Source organism: Talpa occidentalis, unplaced genomic scaffold, assembly GCF_014898055.3.
Source record: "Talpa occidentalis isolate TD23 unplaced genomic scaffold, MPIMG_talOcc4v2.1 talOcc4.6, whole genome shotgun sequence".
Taxonomy (NCBI): Eukaryota; Metazoa; Chordata; class Mammalia; order Eulipotyphla; family Talpidae; genus Talpa; species Talpa occidentalis.
In genome coordinates, this window is record NW_023604972.1 from 66,802,376 (window position 1) to 66,818,132 (window position 15,757).

A 15,757-nucleotide genomic window follows, 5' to 3' on the forward strand; every position below is an offset into this window, starting at 1 on the left:
TCTTCTGTATGCTGGAAACAGGGCTTTGGGAGTCTGTAAATATGGCATGTGTACGTCATAATAATAAATAACTTTAATTCGTACACTAAAAGCAGATTACAATTTTATTACTTAATATTCTATTTAATTTCTTTTCCCAAAATTTGAAATTTTAACTTTATCAAATAGCTTTATTTTATTCAAAATGAAAACAGGAAAAAAAAAGAAAATAGAACAATTGGGTTTACTTGTCCTTTGGACTGTATCAGAGACTTGGGCTCACAGCATGTCACTGGAAATAGTCTTATTGAGGTGCTTCATTTATGTGAAATAGTTTTATTGAGGAGCTTTTATTTATGTGCTTCATGTCTTTTCTTTATTATTTGTGAGAGAAAACTTTCACAGAGAAATTTTAATCCATGACCAGTTGGTGCAGCAAATGACAAATGCTTTTCAGACAGACTTACTACTGCACTGCTCACAAGTATGGTATTTTACAAACAGTGAGGTTAGATTCATACCTTCTGAAATAGAAATATTTCTAGTAAAAGTACAATGTAATATGTTTGTCACCCAAAGAGAGCTCCTGTCTTCTTGCAAAATGTGTTTAGTTATATTTGCTCAAGTAGGTATAATTCCAGGCTTTCCTTCTGATTTTACTATATATTGTATTTGTAGACCTATGTCTGCTGTATGTAGTAAATGATTGAGATGATAAACGTCTTCTAATGTATGTAAGAACATTTTCTTAGATTCAGAAAGGTTTAAGAATGAAACAAACATCCCAATCCCATCACATAACCTCACTGAATTTTTTTTTTTTTTTTTTGTTAGAAAGTTAAGAGATTTACATAGCAAGAAAGTTCTAATTTGCTGGGCCTCCCCTGTGGTGCAGTGGGTTGAGCACAGCTCTGTGAAGCTGTCCTCTGCAGTGTGGGTTAAATCCCGTCGGCCCACAAGAATCCCACATGGCACAGCAGACCTCTCCTGTGTTAACCGCTGCTCCCCTCAGCAGTGTATATCAGTCAGTCTGCCTGCTCTGTTCCCCACGTTGTCCCTGGTGAATCCTCTCACCCTCCCGCACCTCTGGCCTGTACCCCAGCTCTGTATAAAAATAAATAAATCTTTAAAAAAAAAAGAAAAGAAAGTACTAATTTGCCACTTGCGGAGAGCAGGGTTTAAATACTCTCATACCAAAAAGGGTAACTGTGAGGGCCTCCCTGGTGGCGCAGGCAGTTGAGTGCAGTGTTGTGAAGCTGTCTGCAACCTCTGCAGTGCCGGTTCGATCCCTGCTGGCCTTGGAGCAACCCACATGGCGAGCAGACCTCTCCTGTCTCGCCCGCTGCTCCCCTCAGCAGTGTATTTCGTCAGTCTGCCTGTTCTGTTCCCCAGTCTGTCTCTGGTGAATCCTCTCACCCTCCTGCACATCTGGCCTCTACCCTGGCTCTTGTATAAATAAAAAATAAATCTTTAATTAAAAAAAGGGTAAATACAAAATGATGGATGTGTTAATTAACTCAATGAGAGAATCCTTTCACAATGTATAAGTGTATCAAATCATCACTTGGCACACTTTGAATATATTAAAATATTTAAAATAATCTTATCATGGTATTTGTCAATTATAAATTAATAAATCTGTGGGGGGGAAGAAAGTGTTCATTCTACTCCCTGGTTTTGCCATTGTCAGTAACTTTGTGTGTATCCTTCTAGGGGAAAAAATGGGGGATCATATTTCTTGACTCAGGAATATAAATTGGTGAGCTTTTCCCATAGTACATCCAGTTCTTTTTCTGCCTGATTAAGTGATTACATGCTACTGTAAATACCTGTCCTGTGACTGACTTAAATATGTACTCTTTGCTAAGCTCCCCCTCTCCAGCTTTTTGCAGATATGTATTCTGCACTTACAGTACCTTAATCTTCAGTATGAGAAACTGTAGCTAATAAATAAAAATTGCAAACAACCTCACTTAACCAGTGACAGAACCAGCAACATTGTGGCATATTTTTGAGCCTGTCCTTTTTCTCATGCTTCTGAACACAGACCCAGGCATACACAGATGCCTGCATAGTGGCAGTCCTACTATTACACAGTTCTCAACCTGCTTTTATCATTTTATGTTTCCTTATGTCTTTAGAAACTCTTGTTATAATTTTTAAAACAAATTTATGGAAATATTATTTTTATTGAGATAAAAATTATTTACAGCACTTACATGAGTCAGAGGTACAGGTTCATATCCTTCAGATGTATGTTACCACACCACATCTACCACCAAGGCACCCATGGTCCTTCACTCTGTGCTCTCCAGTCTCTTCCTCTAGTAACACTAATTCTGCAGTCAGACTTCTAGGTTTTATTTTTGGCTCGGTTTTGTCTCCCCACTTGTTTTATTTTTCTCTGTATTCCACATGAGTGATGCCACCTGGTATTTGTCTTTCTCCCTCTGATTTGTCTTGCTTATAATTATCTGTTCCAGTGCCATCCATGTTGTTGCAAATGGCACGAGTTCATAGTTTTTGTAACTCTGTAATATTTCGTTGTGTGTGTGAATTATATATCTATATCTATATAGATATAGATATAGATATACACACATCTTCTTAATCCATTTATCTGCACTTGGGCACATCAATAGTTACCATAATTTGGCTGCTGCAACTAGTGCTGCAATGAACATAGGAATGCATATATATATAGCCCTTGGAATTAGTATTTTTGCATCCTTTGGGTAGATACCTTGGAGTGGAATTGCTGAATCATATGGTAGAACTTTTTTTTTTTTTAAATATTTTGAGAAAATTCCATACTGTTTCCTCAGGGGTAGACCAGTCTACATTCTCATTTAGTGTACAAGCATTCCTTTTTCTCCACATCCTTGCCCGCACTTGTTTCTGGTCTTTTTTGATATGGGCCATTCTCATAAGTTTGAAATGTATCGTGTTGTGATTTTGATATGCAATTCCTCATGATAAATGATGATGAGTATATTTTCATGTGCCTGTTGACCATCTGTATGTCTTCGAAGAAGTTTGTGTGGCTCTTCTCCCCATTTATTGATTGGTTTTGTTATTTCTGCTGAATTGTATGAATTCTTTGTAGATATTAGATATTGGATATCAGGCCCTGGTCAGATGTATTATGTGCAAATACATTTTCTCCCATTTCGTAGGGTGTCATTAATTTTAATGATAGTTTCTTTTTCTGTGAAGAAATGTTTTGGTTTTATGAAGCCCCATTTGTTTATTTTGCTTTTGTTTCCATTGTTATTGGAGCCAAATTCCCGAAGATACCTATGAAGCCAATGCCATGGAATGTTTGTTTGTTTTCTTCTCTGTATTTTATGATTTGAGGTCTTTAATCCAAGTATAATCCACTTTGAGTTAATTTTTATACCTGGTGTGGACTAGTTTTATTCTTTGCATTTCATTCTTTGTAGTTGTCTAGTTTCCCTAGCACCCACTTGTGAGGAGACTTTCTTTCTCCAATGTGCTCTTGACTCCTTTATTATAGATGAATTGTCCTTATAAGGATGGTTTTATTTCTTGACTATCAAATCTATTCTTTGGTCTGTGTGTCAATTTTTATTCCAATACCATACTGTTAGCTTTGTATGCTAGTTTGAAATCTGGGAGTGTGAAAAATGACATTTTTTTTTTGTCTTTAGCCATTTGGGTTTTTTTGTGATTCCATAAAATTTTAGTAATGTATATTCTGTTCCTTTGAAAAATGCCATTGAAACTTTTATGAGATTGCATTCTGTCTTCCCATTTCCTTGTGTTTTCTATTTCTTTCAACAATATCTATAATTTTTGTTGTCCAGATCCTTTACCTCCTTTGTCAAGTTTATTTGTAGGTATTTAATTCTTTTTGATTTAATAGTAAATGGAATTGTTTTCTTGATTTCTTACTCTAAAGATATTTTCAAAAGGCTACACTCCTTTGTATTTCTCTTTAACTTTCATCTTTCACCTGGCCTATTTGTGTGTTAATATTTTCTAGGTCATTTATTTGATCTTCCATTTGGTCTACTCTCCTTCTGTAGCTTTCTCTACAATTTTTTTTAATTTTATTAAAATTTTATTTATTATTTTATATTTTTACCTCATTCTTCATTTATTTTTTATATCTGTTCCTTTTTAAAACAATATTTGTTTCCCCTCTCCTTTATTAATTTTTTTTCATCATGGATCTCTTTTTTTTTTTTTAAGTGGTTAAAATTAAGCACCACACTATGAAGCAATCCACAGCCTCTGCAGCACAATCCTTGACTGGCTAGGAAGCAACCCACATGGCAAGGCAGACCTCAACTGTCTCATCTGCTGCTCCCTTCAGCAGTATATTTTGTTCAGACTGCCTGTTCTGTTCTTTACTCTGTCTCTGGTGAATCCGCTCACCCCCTGCATCTCTGGCCTGTGCCCCACATCTTGTATGCATAAATAAATAAATATTTAAAAAATTATTTTATTTATACAAGAGCTGGGGTGAGCGGATTCACCAGAGAAAGAGCAGGGAGCAGAACAGGCAGACGGACTGAGAGCACTGCTGAGGGGAACAGTGGGCAAGATAGGAGAGGTCTGCCATGCCAGGTGGGTATCTCCCTGGCCTGCCAGGAATTAAACCTGTGCTACAGAGTCTACGGACAGCACTGCGCTCAGCCCACAGCGCCACCAGGGAGGCCATCTGTCATATTCTTACCTAAACCTTCAATTCTAGTTTTTGTTAATTAGGTTGTTCATTTATTTTTCTGAATGTCTTTGAATCTCTTTGATTAGATATTCTAAGTTTTCTTGTATCACTTTGATTTGCTCTTCTGCATTTTCTTACATTTCTTTGAATTTCTTTATCATTGGAATTTTGAGCTTTGCCTGATGAGAAGATAAAAGCCTTCATGTCTTTGTGATTGGATTCTGGAGTTGTTCTCCCCTTGTTATGACATACGCATCTGAAGTCTTGAGGTGCCATGGTTGTATTTTGTTGTCTAGCCGTTTGCTGCTTTAGATTTCACTTTTTTTTTTTTTTTTAGGTGTTTGTAGAAGTAACAGAAATTTGTTTTACTGTTTTTAGCAGGTGGTACTTTGCTTTTAGATTTTTGGCCTTTTCCAGCTTCCATGTATTTACAAAGCTGATCTCATGTAGATGCTGTGTTGCAGGGTAGAAGAGGGCTTTGGAGGGATCTAGTCATGAAGCAAATGTGCTGGTGGGTGGTGAAGCTCACTTTTGTGGCACCATCAGTTTCTCTCCTTGTGTTTTAACACCTGAGTCTCTGTCATCTGCACACTTTTATTGTACTTCGTGAGATAAGTATCATTTCTGAGGAGGGAAACACTTGTTCTCTTTACTGAGGACCTAATCTACTGGTAGTACCCCAGCTCCTCTCCATGATTTCCTCTCAGTGAATGATGTGTACCTCCACATTGCTCAACTCCCCCCTTCCTAGGACTACTGGTTAAACCTCAGTACCACAATTTGTATGATAGCCTCCCCACCACAGACCATGCATTTCTCTCCATCCACTTCTTGTTTTTTTTTTTTTTTTTTTTTTTTTTTTTTTTTTTTTTATAGAGGCATATTTTTCTTTCTTTCTTTCTTTATTTGTTTGTTTTGTTTTTGTTTTGTTTATACATGCACTGGGTACAGTCAGAAGCGCGGGAGGGTGAGAGAATTCACCAGAGCCAGAGCGGGGAGCAGAGCAGGCAGAAGGACCGAAGTACACTGCTGAGGGGAGCAGCGGGCGGCAGGAGAGGTCTGCACGCCATGTGGGACCCTCCTCCGGTGGCCGGGGAGCAGCCGGGGATCGAACCGGCGCTGCAGAGGCCGGGGGCAGCTTCGCAACCCAGCGCTCAACCGCTGCGCCACCGGGGAGGCCCCATCCACTTCTTGTTTAGTGAAGCATAAATCTTCTGAGTGTCCTTCTGGTACAATCTGTGCTTGTCTTTGATGTCTGAGTTTTACTCCAGTTTGGGCCATATTTCTGGGACCCACTGGATGTGGTATTCATCTGTTTAACTTCAGAGTATCCTCCTGGGAGCAAAATAAAGGTACGTCTTCTGATCCCACCTAAGTCTGTCCCTCGAGATATCTTTGCCACACAACAATTAATTGTATATATTTAAGATGCACAATTTGATGTTTTGATATATGTATTCATTCTGAAAAGGTCACCACAATCAAGCTAAATTACTTATCTATCACCTCTAGATAGTTATCATGTGTGTGTGCAGTCAGATTTAAGCTTGATCTGAGAAAATTTCAAGTATACAATATAGTATTGTTAACTATTGTCACCGTACTCTATTCATCTTACTTAACTGAAGCCTTTGTCCCCTTTAACCAGTATCTCCCATCTTTCCCTGCCCAACTTCTGGCAACTACCATCCTACTTTCTACATCTATGAATGTGCCTATTTTAGATTACACATATAAGAGATATCAGAAAAGTTTGTCTTTTAATGATGGAATATTTTACCCAACATAATGTCTTTCAGGTTCATCCATGTTGTTGCAAATGACAGAGTTGTTTTCTTCATTATGCTGAATAATGATGTATTGTGTGTGTATACTTATTCCCCACATTTTCTTTATCCACTCATGTTAGTGGACTGTTAGATTATTTCATGTCTTGCCTAATATGAGAAATGCTGCAGTGATCCTGAGAGTGGAGATACTTCATTGAGATCTTGATTCATTTCCTTTGGGTATATAACTGATAGTGGCATTCCTGACTCACTGAATATTTTTATTTTTAATTTTTTGAGGAACAGCCATACTGTTTTCTTTAATGTCTGTATCAATTTATAACCCCACCGACAATGTGCAAAAGTTTTTTCCACACCATCCTTGACAATACTTGTAGTCTTTTGCTGTTTGATCATAGACATTCATGTAGGTATGAGGGCAATATCTCATTGTGATTTGCATTTCCCGGATCTGTGATGTTGCACATCTCTCATGGTTGGAAAACTCATCATCTTTGGAAAAATGTCTATTCATATTCTCTGAACTTAATTTAATTTTTAACTTTTTAAAGATTTATTTATTTATGCGTATAAGAACTGGGGTACAGAACAGCAGTGTGGGGGGTGAGGATCCACCAGAGACAGAGTGTGGAGCAGAACAGGCGGATTGACTGAAATACACTGCTGAGGGGAGCAGCGGGTGAGTAAGGAGATGTCTGCTGCATGTGGGTAGCTCCCTGGCTGGGATAGAGCTCCTGTTTCAGTGGCTGCGGATAGCTTCATAGGCCTTGTCTTAACCCCTTGCACCACCAGGGAGGCCCCCCATCTCTGAACATTTTTTAATTGTATTACTTGTTTTTGTTTTTGTTGTTTTGCTGTTGAGTTGTATGAATTCATTACATGTTTCTAATCTAATGAATGGTTTGTAAATTTTTTTGGTGAATTTGATTTTTAATGCTTGAGTAGTATTACACAATTGCTTTGACTAATTTATAATGTGATATTTAATTTCTCTTTCTTGTTTTAGCTGGCCCCCCATACACTTTGTACTTTGGTATAAAATTCTATGCTGAAGATCCATGTAAGCTTAAGGAAGAAATAACCAGGTATGGCATTGACTTGGATTTTGAACCACATACATATATGACATACACAAAAAAACTTTATGTAAAGAAAATTAAAATTGGGGTCAATTGAATGTGTATTTACCTGTATTTTGTAATGTATCTTCTGTGAGAGTTCAATTTAAACTAGTAGCACATGAGTCAGATCAATATCTGAGGACAAATGGGTTTCAATAATGGTGTAAACCTGGGTAGCAAGATAACAGGTTTTGTTATCTGCCATGATGGGATATTTTTGAAACTATCATGAAAGATGCATTTCCCTTTTTTTTTTTTGAAAGATTTATTTATTTATTTATATAAGCACTAGGTACAGTCAAAGGTACGGGAGGGTGAGAGAATTCACTAGAGCCAGAGCAGAGAGCAGAACAGGCAGAATGACGAAGTACACTGCTGAGGGGAGCAGTGGGTGGCAGGAGAGGTCTGCACGCCATGTGGGGCCCTCACCCGGTGGCCAGGGATTGAACTGGTGTTGCAGAGGCTGCGGGCAGCTTCGCAACCTAGCGGCTCAACTGCTGCGCCACTGGGGAGGCCTGATGCATTTCACTTTTGTAGTAATCTGAAAGTAGGTGTATACATTGCCTAAAGAAAGAATATTTTATGCTCAATTTTCATATATAAAAAAAATTAATTCAGTGTTTCTCTAGTTGTTTGTAGTCTACATATTAACTATTCATATCTCTTTAAGAATGAAGATAATTCCATTTAGTATTTAGAGAGAGGAAAAATCAATGTTCATAATGTAGTTACTTTTGTTATGAAATATTTTTAGTTAAGGGAGAATTTTCAACTGGTATTGTGAAATATTCCATATCTCCATTTGAAAGTAGCTTCTAAAGACCAAACAATAGTGTTATGTTTTCACTTTTTCCACTAGTGACTTGATTGCACATGGTAAGCAAAAACAAAAGTACTGCTGCTAAATTAAGCAGTTAGTTTTCCTGGTGAATCCATTGACTCAAGTTTAGTGCATTGTTACAAGAAATTGGAAATTATATATTTGATACCTAAGGCAGTCTGTGGCTTTGTTTCTAGTTCATTCTTTTGTCTTTCTCTTTAGACTTCCTTTTGTCTCTATTCTGAATGGCAAATGAAAGAGTGAGAGAAAGGTGGGCTAACTGGACCTTTCCCATCCCTTTCTGAGTTCCTTAATTAGGCTCCATTTTTAGAAATGAGCTGATGTCTGTATTCACATCTTCCATCACCATATTGTTTGTGAGCACTTTGCAAAGCAGGGCTGTCCATTTAAGCTTTCTCTAAGTATACCTTTATGAGAGAATGCCATTGTGTTGGGAAGATGATGAGGAGAGGGGATTATATTTACATTAGAATTTCATGAATAGTCTTTGCTTTTCAGTCAAAAGGGATTTCTGAGTCTTGGAATCATGGAAAAACTGAGTCAAAATGCTATAAAATACGTTTATATCTGTAACTCATTAGGGAATTGCAGGGGAACAACATTTTATTGAAATGCATGAATGTCTTTTAACTTGAGGTTTTCAGTAATCTCTCTGTGCCTCAGTTTCCTCAGCTGTAAAATTGTAGTTGTACCTGTCTCATGAGGTTTTTTTTTTTTTTTTTAAATAGAGGCGTGTTTTATTTATTTATTTATTTGTTTTGTTTATACATGCACTGGGTACAGTCAGAAGTGCGGGAGGGTGAGAGAATTCACCAGAGCCAGAGCGGGGAGCAGAGCAGGCAGAAGGACCAAAGTACACTGCTGAGGGGAGCAGCGGGCGGCAGGAGAGGTCTGCGCGCCATGTGGGACCCTCCTCTGGTGGCCGGGGAGCAGCCGGGGATCGAACCGGCGCTGCAGAGGCTGCGGGCAGCTTCGCAACCCAGCGCTCAACCACTGCGCCACTGGGGAGGCCCTCATGAGGTTTTTTTAAGCATTAAGTGGAGTAAAATAAATTTTAGAGCTCTTATATTTGGTTTTGTTGATTCATGGCAAGTGCTCAATAAATGTTAGCATTTGCTATTTCATACTGTCCTTTGCTCTCACAGTTCAGCAGAGTTACATCCTTAATGAGGATTAGATTCCAAATGATACTTTAATCAATGTTTATAAAGTACAACCCTATAGTATATATGGTATATTATAGGGTTAATTATAAGCCAGTTTTTTTTTTTTTTTTTTTTTTTTTAAATAGAGGCATGTTTTTATTTATTTATTTGTTTGTTCGTTTTGTTTATACATGCACTGGGTACAGTCAGAAGCGCGGGAGGGCGAGAGAATTCACCAGAGCCAGAGCGGGGAGCAGAGCAGGCAGGAGGACTGAAGTACACTGCTGAGGGGAGCAGTGGGCGGCAGGAGAGGTCCGCGCGCCATGTGGGACCCTCCTTGGGTGACCGGGGAGCAGCCGGGGATCGAACCGGCGCCCAGAGGCCGCGGGCAGCTTTGCAACCCAGCGCTCAACCGCTGCGCCACCGGGGAGGCCCATAAGCCAGTTTTTTTTAAGTATTAAGCCAGATGATGTAGTTAAGAACAAGATAATATAGTTTGCTTTTGGTTAATGGCATGATTTACAATAATGAATTTTTTGCTGAAACTTAAAAAAGTTGAATTTAAGTGAATTTAATGTGCTTTTAATGTGGTATCATTATATACTTATACTTACTATGTCCTGAAGATAAGTCACTGATTTTTGTCATTAAATATGTTAAGTCTACAGGCATAATGGACATGTAAAAGGGAGTAAATTGCATGAGATCTTTTGGCAAAAGCAAAAACTGAAACAAAAATCCCAATCCTTGAAATATATGCTGTAACATGAAAAATATTCTTTAGGCCAGCATTTTCAAGGTGAATGTGTATAAAGATTCAGTCCTTTGGAAGATTGTTCCATCATGTTTCTTAAAAAGAAAAACAAAACAAACAAACTTATAATAATGGTACAGTGAATCTTCTCATGTACATATATATTCATACTAGATGGGCTATTCCAGAATGTAAAAACAAGAGGTGAATGGGATAGACAGGAAAATAAAGTTCCAGATTAAGAAAAAGTATAATCATTTCAACTTGAAGTACTTTCTGTGTACTCTAAAATATTTTTCTGATATAAACAAAATTGGGTGATTCCAAGGTTATAAATCCTAAGCTCCACCCTTGAATAACATTCCTGAGATGTCAGGCAGTAGTTTATTAAAATTTTCTTGAACTTTTGGGGCCTCTCTGGTGGGGCAGGCGGTTGAGCTCAGCGCTGTGAAGCTGTCCGCAGCCTTGGCAGTGCCAGTTCGATTTCCTCTGGCCTCCCCACATGGCAACCCACATGGCAAACAGACCTCTCCTGTCTCGTCTGCTGCTCCCCTCAGCAGTGTATTTTGTCAGTCTGCCTATTCTGTTCTCTGCTCTGTCTCTGGTGAATCCTCTTACCCTACCGCGCATCTGGCCTGTACCCCATTTCTTGTATAAATAAAATAAAGCTTTTAAAAAAATTTTAAAAATTCTTGAACTTTTAAGTATATAGAAACTATTTCTAGAAATGAAAATCTTAGATACAAATGACTTATTCATAATGAACACTTTTTAGTTTCTGAAAACAGATATTTGTTTTTTGTAATATTTACAGTATTTTGTTACAAGTTGGCATTAAATTCATCAATTCTTTTTTTATGGAAACCTGTATTCTTCTCTCTTGAAGATACGTGTATTTGAGCTTCTTTGTTAATGAGTCACCTTCAGTTACACAGTTACTTCATGAGTCTCTGTCTCCTTCTCTCAGTGAAGATAACACGTTCTTAATACATCAGAGTTGAGGCTGAGGCAAGGGATTGTTCCAATGCAGATGCAAAAGAAATGTGACCTTTAAAGGATCGTGAAATGTAATGATATTATTGCTGCGTAATCATCAGTTTTAAAAACTTTGAGGCAAAAGTGTGTTATTCCCAATCATCTTTGTGTTAATTTCTTCTGAGAATTAGTGGGTGTTCCTCTATTACTTTTCTACTTTTACTTGTATTCAATATTATGTTATTATTTAAATATTTCTGACCCTAACATTTTAGTTTTATCCAAACTGGTTAGGGCTCCTAACAAATGCTGTGAACTTTCTATGGGATGCAGAAAAGAGTCCAACAACCCCATCTTCCATGTAATGTAGTTAGGCATTCTCCTCTTAGACAATTCAGTGTGATATTCAGCTGGCACCAGCAGTCAAGCTTCTGATTGTCCCCACGTCTTTCAGTTTTATTATCAGAGTCTCTTTGAAAGGTGCACTTTAGGCTTTTTGGTGTGGGTATTCCTGGCTGCCTTTGGCCATAGATTTCATGGTGACCTTCAATTCGGGTTCCTGACAAGGGTGTCTCTGTCCCCTATTGAAGCAAACCTTCTCCTTAGCCACTATTCTTGCCTGTAAATGCTCAGTTGCTAATGTTCCTCAGAAAGTATAAATCTTTGATGTCTATTTAACATTTTTCAGTGAACATCAGATAAATGAAAAACTATGAGGCCAGTATTGGAAGCTCCTCCCTTATGTCTACTGGTGTGGAAGATAATCACTTCACTCACAGGCCTCACAGTCTAACTCTGGAGACAGTGTATATGCAGGCTAGCATTTTAATTTACATGAAAAGATAACCAATAGTTGATTTATGAAACATTTGCTTTGCACTGGAATGTGTTCTAGAAAGCTTCTTTGTTAAGTAGATTATTTTTAATCAACACCTTTTTCTCCAGTATAACTAGATTCACAATATAATTTCTTGTGCAAATCCTGATGAGGAAAGTCATTAATAAACCTAAACTATAGCTGTCCTAGGCACACTGGGATATGCTTTCATCCAAATTCGAATCAGATATAAACAAGTATTCAATCAGTCTTAATCAGTGTGACATGGAAGGAAAGACCCAGAAACCCTACATCTGTAGTTTGTTTTTTTAAAGATTTATTTATTTATTTATACAAGCACTGGGTACAGTCAGAAACATGGGAGGGTGAGAGAATTCACCAGAGCCAGAGCGGGGAACAGAACAGGCAGACTGACGAAATACACTGCTGAGGGGAGCAGCAGGCATGGCAGGAGAGGTCTGTCGTGCCATGTGGGACCCTCGCCGGTGGCCGGGGATCAAACCGGTGCTGCAGAGGCTGCAGGCAGCTTCGCAGCCAGGCACTCAACTGCTGCGCCACCAGTGGAGGCCCTACATCTGTAGTTTAAATAAAATAATAAAATTGTACTCTAAGTCCCATAAAGTATATAAAATAAATTAGATAACGTTAAATAGGTCCTGAGAAAGTTAATTATTTGTTTAACATATAAAAAAAAGATTTTACTGTATCATAAATTTGTCTTATAAAAAACCTAATGATATTTTTGCTGTGTGAAGGTTAATCATATTCTTAATTAAAAATAGCTTATAGGGGGGCCTCCCCGGTGGCGCATCGGTTGAGCGCTGGGTTGCGAATCTGCCCGCAGCTTCTGCAGTGCAGGTTCCATCCCTGGCTGCTCCCCGGCCACCGGAGGAGGGTCCCACATGGCGCGCAGACCTCTTCTGCCGCCCGCTGCTCCCCTCAGCAATGTACCTCGGTCCTTCTGCCTGCTCTGCTCCCCGCTCTGGCTCTGGTGAATTCTCTCACCCTCCCGCGCTTCTGACTGTACCCAGTGCTTGCATAAATAAATAAAAATAAATAAATCTTTAAAAAAAATAGCTTATAGGTCCCACCCATCGGCCCACCAGACCAGCCACTCTGCAACCATGCCATATGCTAGGATCTGCTCCAGGAAAGCAGGAAAGTCACAAGATACTGTACCTACCACCTAGTAAATGCCCAGAATACTAGAAGAGGAAGACCCACATCAAAAGAAACACCACTGAAACAGAACAAATCCAAAAGCAAACAACAGGAAGAAGGAAAAGGAAAAATGGTCAAGTAAGTCCCTAGGGGAACAATATACCACAGAAAGAAAACCAATCCACAGAACCCAACAACACAGACAAGGAAGGTCTTTTTTTCCCTATCAGAAAAAGAATTAAAAACTAAAACAATAAAGAGAAAATTCAGAAAGCTCAGAGATAGACAAGAAAACTCATATGAGGAAAAGACTGCTATATGAAATATAATCAAATAGTTGATCAAGACTGAAACTTTAAATAAGAAATTAACTGAACTGCATGAGAAATAAGAAAATAATAGAACTGCAGTATGTAAAAATGACCAATGTAAGAGGTAAAAATTCAGGACAAAGCCATGGAAATGGAATAGACCACATAAAAGAAAGAACCACCAGTTTTGAATATGCAGGTGTGAAAAGAACCAAGATACAAAGGAAAAAGAATGAAAAAGCACTTTAAGAATTATTTGGCGTGGGCCTCCCCGGTGGCGCAGCGGTTGAGCGCTGGGTTGCGAAGCTGCCGGTGACCTCTGCGGTGCAGCGGTTCGATCCCCGGCTGCTCCCCGGCCATCAGAGGAGGGTCCCACATGGTGCACAGACCTCTCCTGCCGCCCGCTGCTCCCCTCAGCAGTGTACTTCGGTCCTTCTGCCTGCTCTGCTCCCCGCTCTGGCTCTGGTGAATTCTCTCGCCCTCCCGCGCTTCTGACTGTACCCAGTGCATGTATAAACAAAACAAACAAACAAACAAACAAATAAATAAATAAAAACATGCCTCTATAAATAAAAAAAAATGTGTTAAAAAAAAAAAAAGAATTATTTGGCGCCATAGGAAAATGGAATTTGAGAATCATAGAAAACTCAGAAGGAGAAGAGAAAGAGAGGAGGGAACTGAAAAACTACAGAAGTAAATAATTGAAGAGAACTTCCCAAACTTGAAGACAGAAATGAACACACAAATACAGAAGCTTAAAGAACACCAAACTACCAAAATAAAAGAAAACCTACAGTAGGACACATAGTAGTAAAACTTCTAGGGGTCCAAGACAAAGGAAAAATAAAGTAGCTGAAGACAGGGGCTAAACAGATAGCCTATAAAGACACTAATTAGTCTAAAATCAGACTTCTCTGAAGAAACACTATGGGCAAGAAGAGAATGAAGTGACATATTCAAAATACTCCATGAGAATAAATTACAGCCAAGAATACGTTATCCTGTAAAGTTCTCCTTCCTATTTGAGGGAGAAATAAGAACCTTGTCAAACAAAGAATAGCTTTAGAAATTTGTGAACATTAATGCCTCCCCTCAAGAAATATTCAAAGGAACTTTTATATTTATTTTTTTTAAGAATTTATTTTACTTATGCTTATAAGAACTGTGGTACAGGCCAGAGGTGTGTGTGTGTGGGGGGGTATGTGGATTGAGAGGATTAACCAGTGAGAGTGGGGAGCAGAACAGGCAGATTTACTGAAATATGCTGCTGAGGAGAGCAGTGGGCGAGACAGGAGAGGTCTGCTGAGCCATGTGTGTTGCTCCCTGGCTGGTGTAGGATTAAACTTGTGCTGCAGTGACTGCGAATTACTTGATAGTGCTGTCTTTAACCCCTGTGCCACCAGGGAGGCCCAGAACTTTTGTATTTAAACATGAGAGGAATGAACACAAAGAACTGAATAAGTAATTAAATATAACCATAAAGCTATGAACAAAATGGCAATAGACTCCTACTTATCAATAATCACTTTAAGCATTGATGGACTGCACCATGAAAAAGTCACAGAGCATCTTGTTGGATTAAAAAACAAAATCCAATCTTCTGCAGCTCCAGGAAACTTACCTAAGTTCCAAAGACAAATATAAAGATGGAAAACAATGCTAAAGGCAGATGTAGAAGAAGGCAGGAACAGCCATACTTATATCAAATATAATAGACTTCCAGCAAAAAAAATGGTGACAAGAGAAGAATGGTCTTATAGCAGTCTTTTCCTCATCTGAGTTTTAATCATACTGTATTATGATCAAGGGAAGAATACACCAGGAAGACATAGTACTTATAACTGTATACCCACCAAATGAAGGAACACTCAAATACATTAGACAGTTACTATTGAATCTGAAACAAACATTAGAGAAAATACATATGTGGTAGGAGATTTCAACATCCTACTTTTACCAATAGACATCAGCAAGACAGAAAACCAACAAGGATACAATTTCCTCTAGCAATGATCCTAACTGGTCCACATGGTCCTAACTGACATTTATAAGATACTGCATCCCACAAAAAGTAAATACACACTTTTCTCAAGTGCACTTGCATGATTATCCAGGGTAGAAAACATCCTGGGTCACACTGCAAACATCA

The 15,757-nt window shown here is 38.5% G+C and overlaps 1 protein-coding gene across 2 annotated transcripts in view; it reads left to right on the forward strand.

Moving 5' to 3' along the window:
* EPB41L4A (erythrocyte membrane protein band 4.1 like 4A) overlaps window positions 1-15,757 on the forward strand; it is a 442,728-nt gene that overhangs the window by 192,711 nt on the left and 234,260 nt on the right. For both annotated transcript variants that reach the window (XM_054688039.1, XM_054688040.1), the window contains exon 4: window positions 7,469-7,547. In XM_054688039.1, the coding sequence (XP_054544014.1) occupies window positions 7,469-7,547 (79 nt within the window). The remainder of the gene's footprint in view (window positions 1-7,468; window positions 7,548-15,757) is intronic.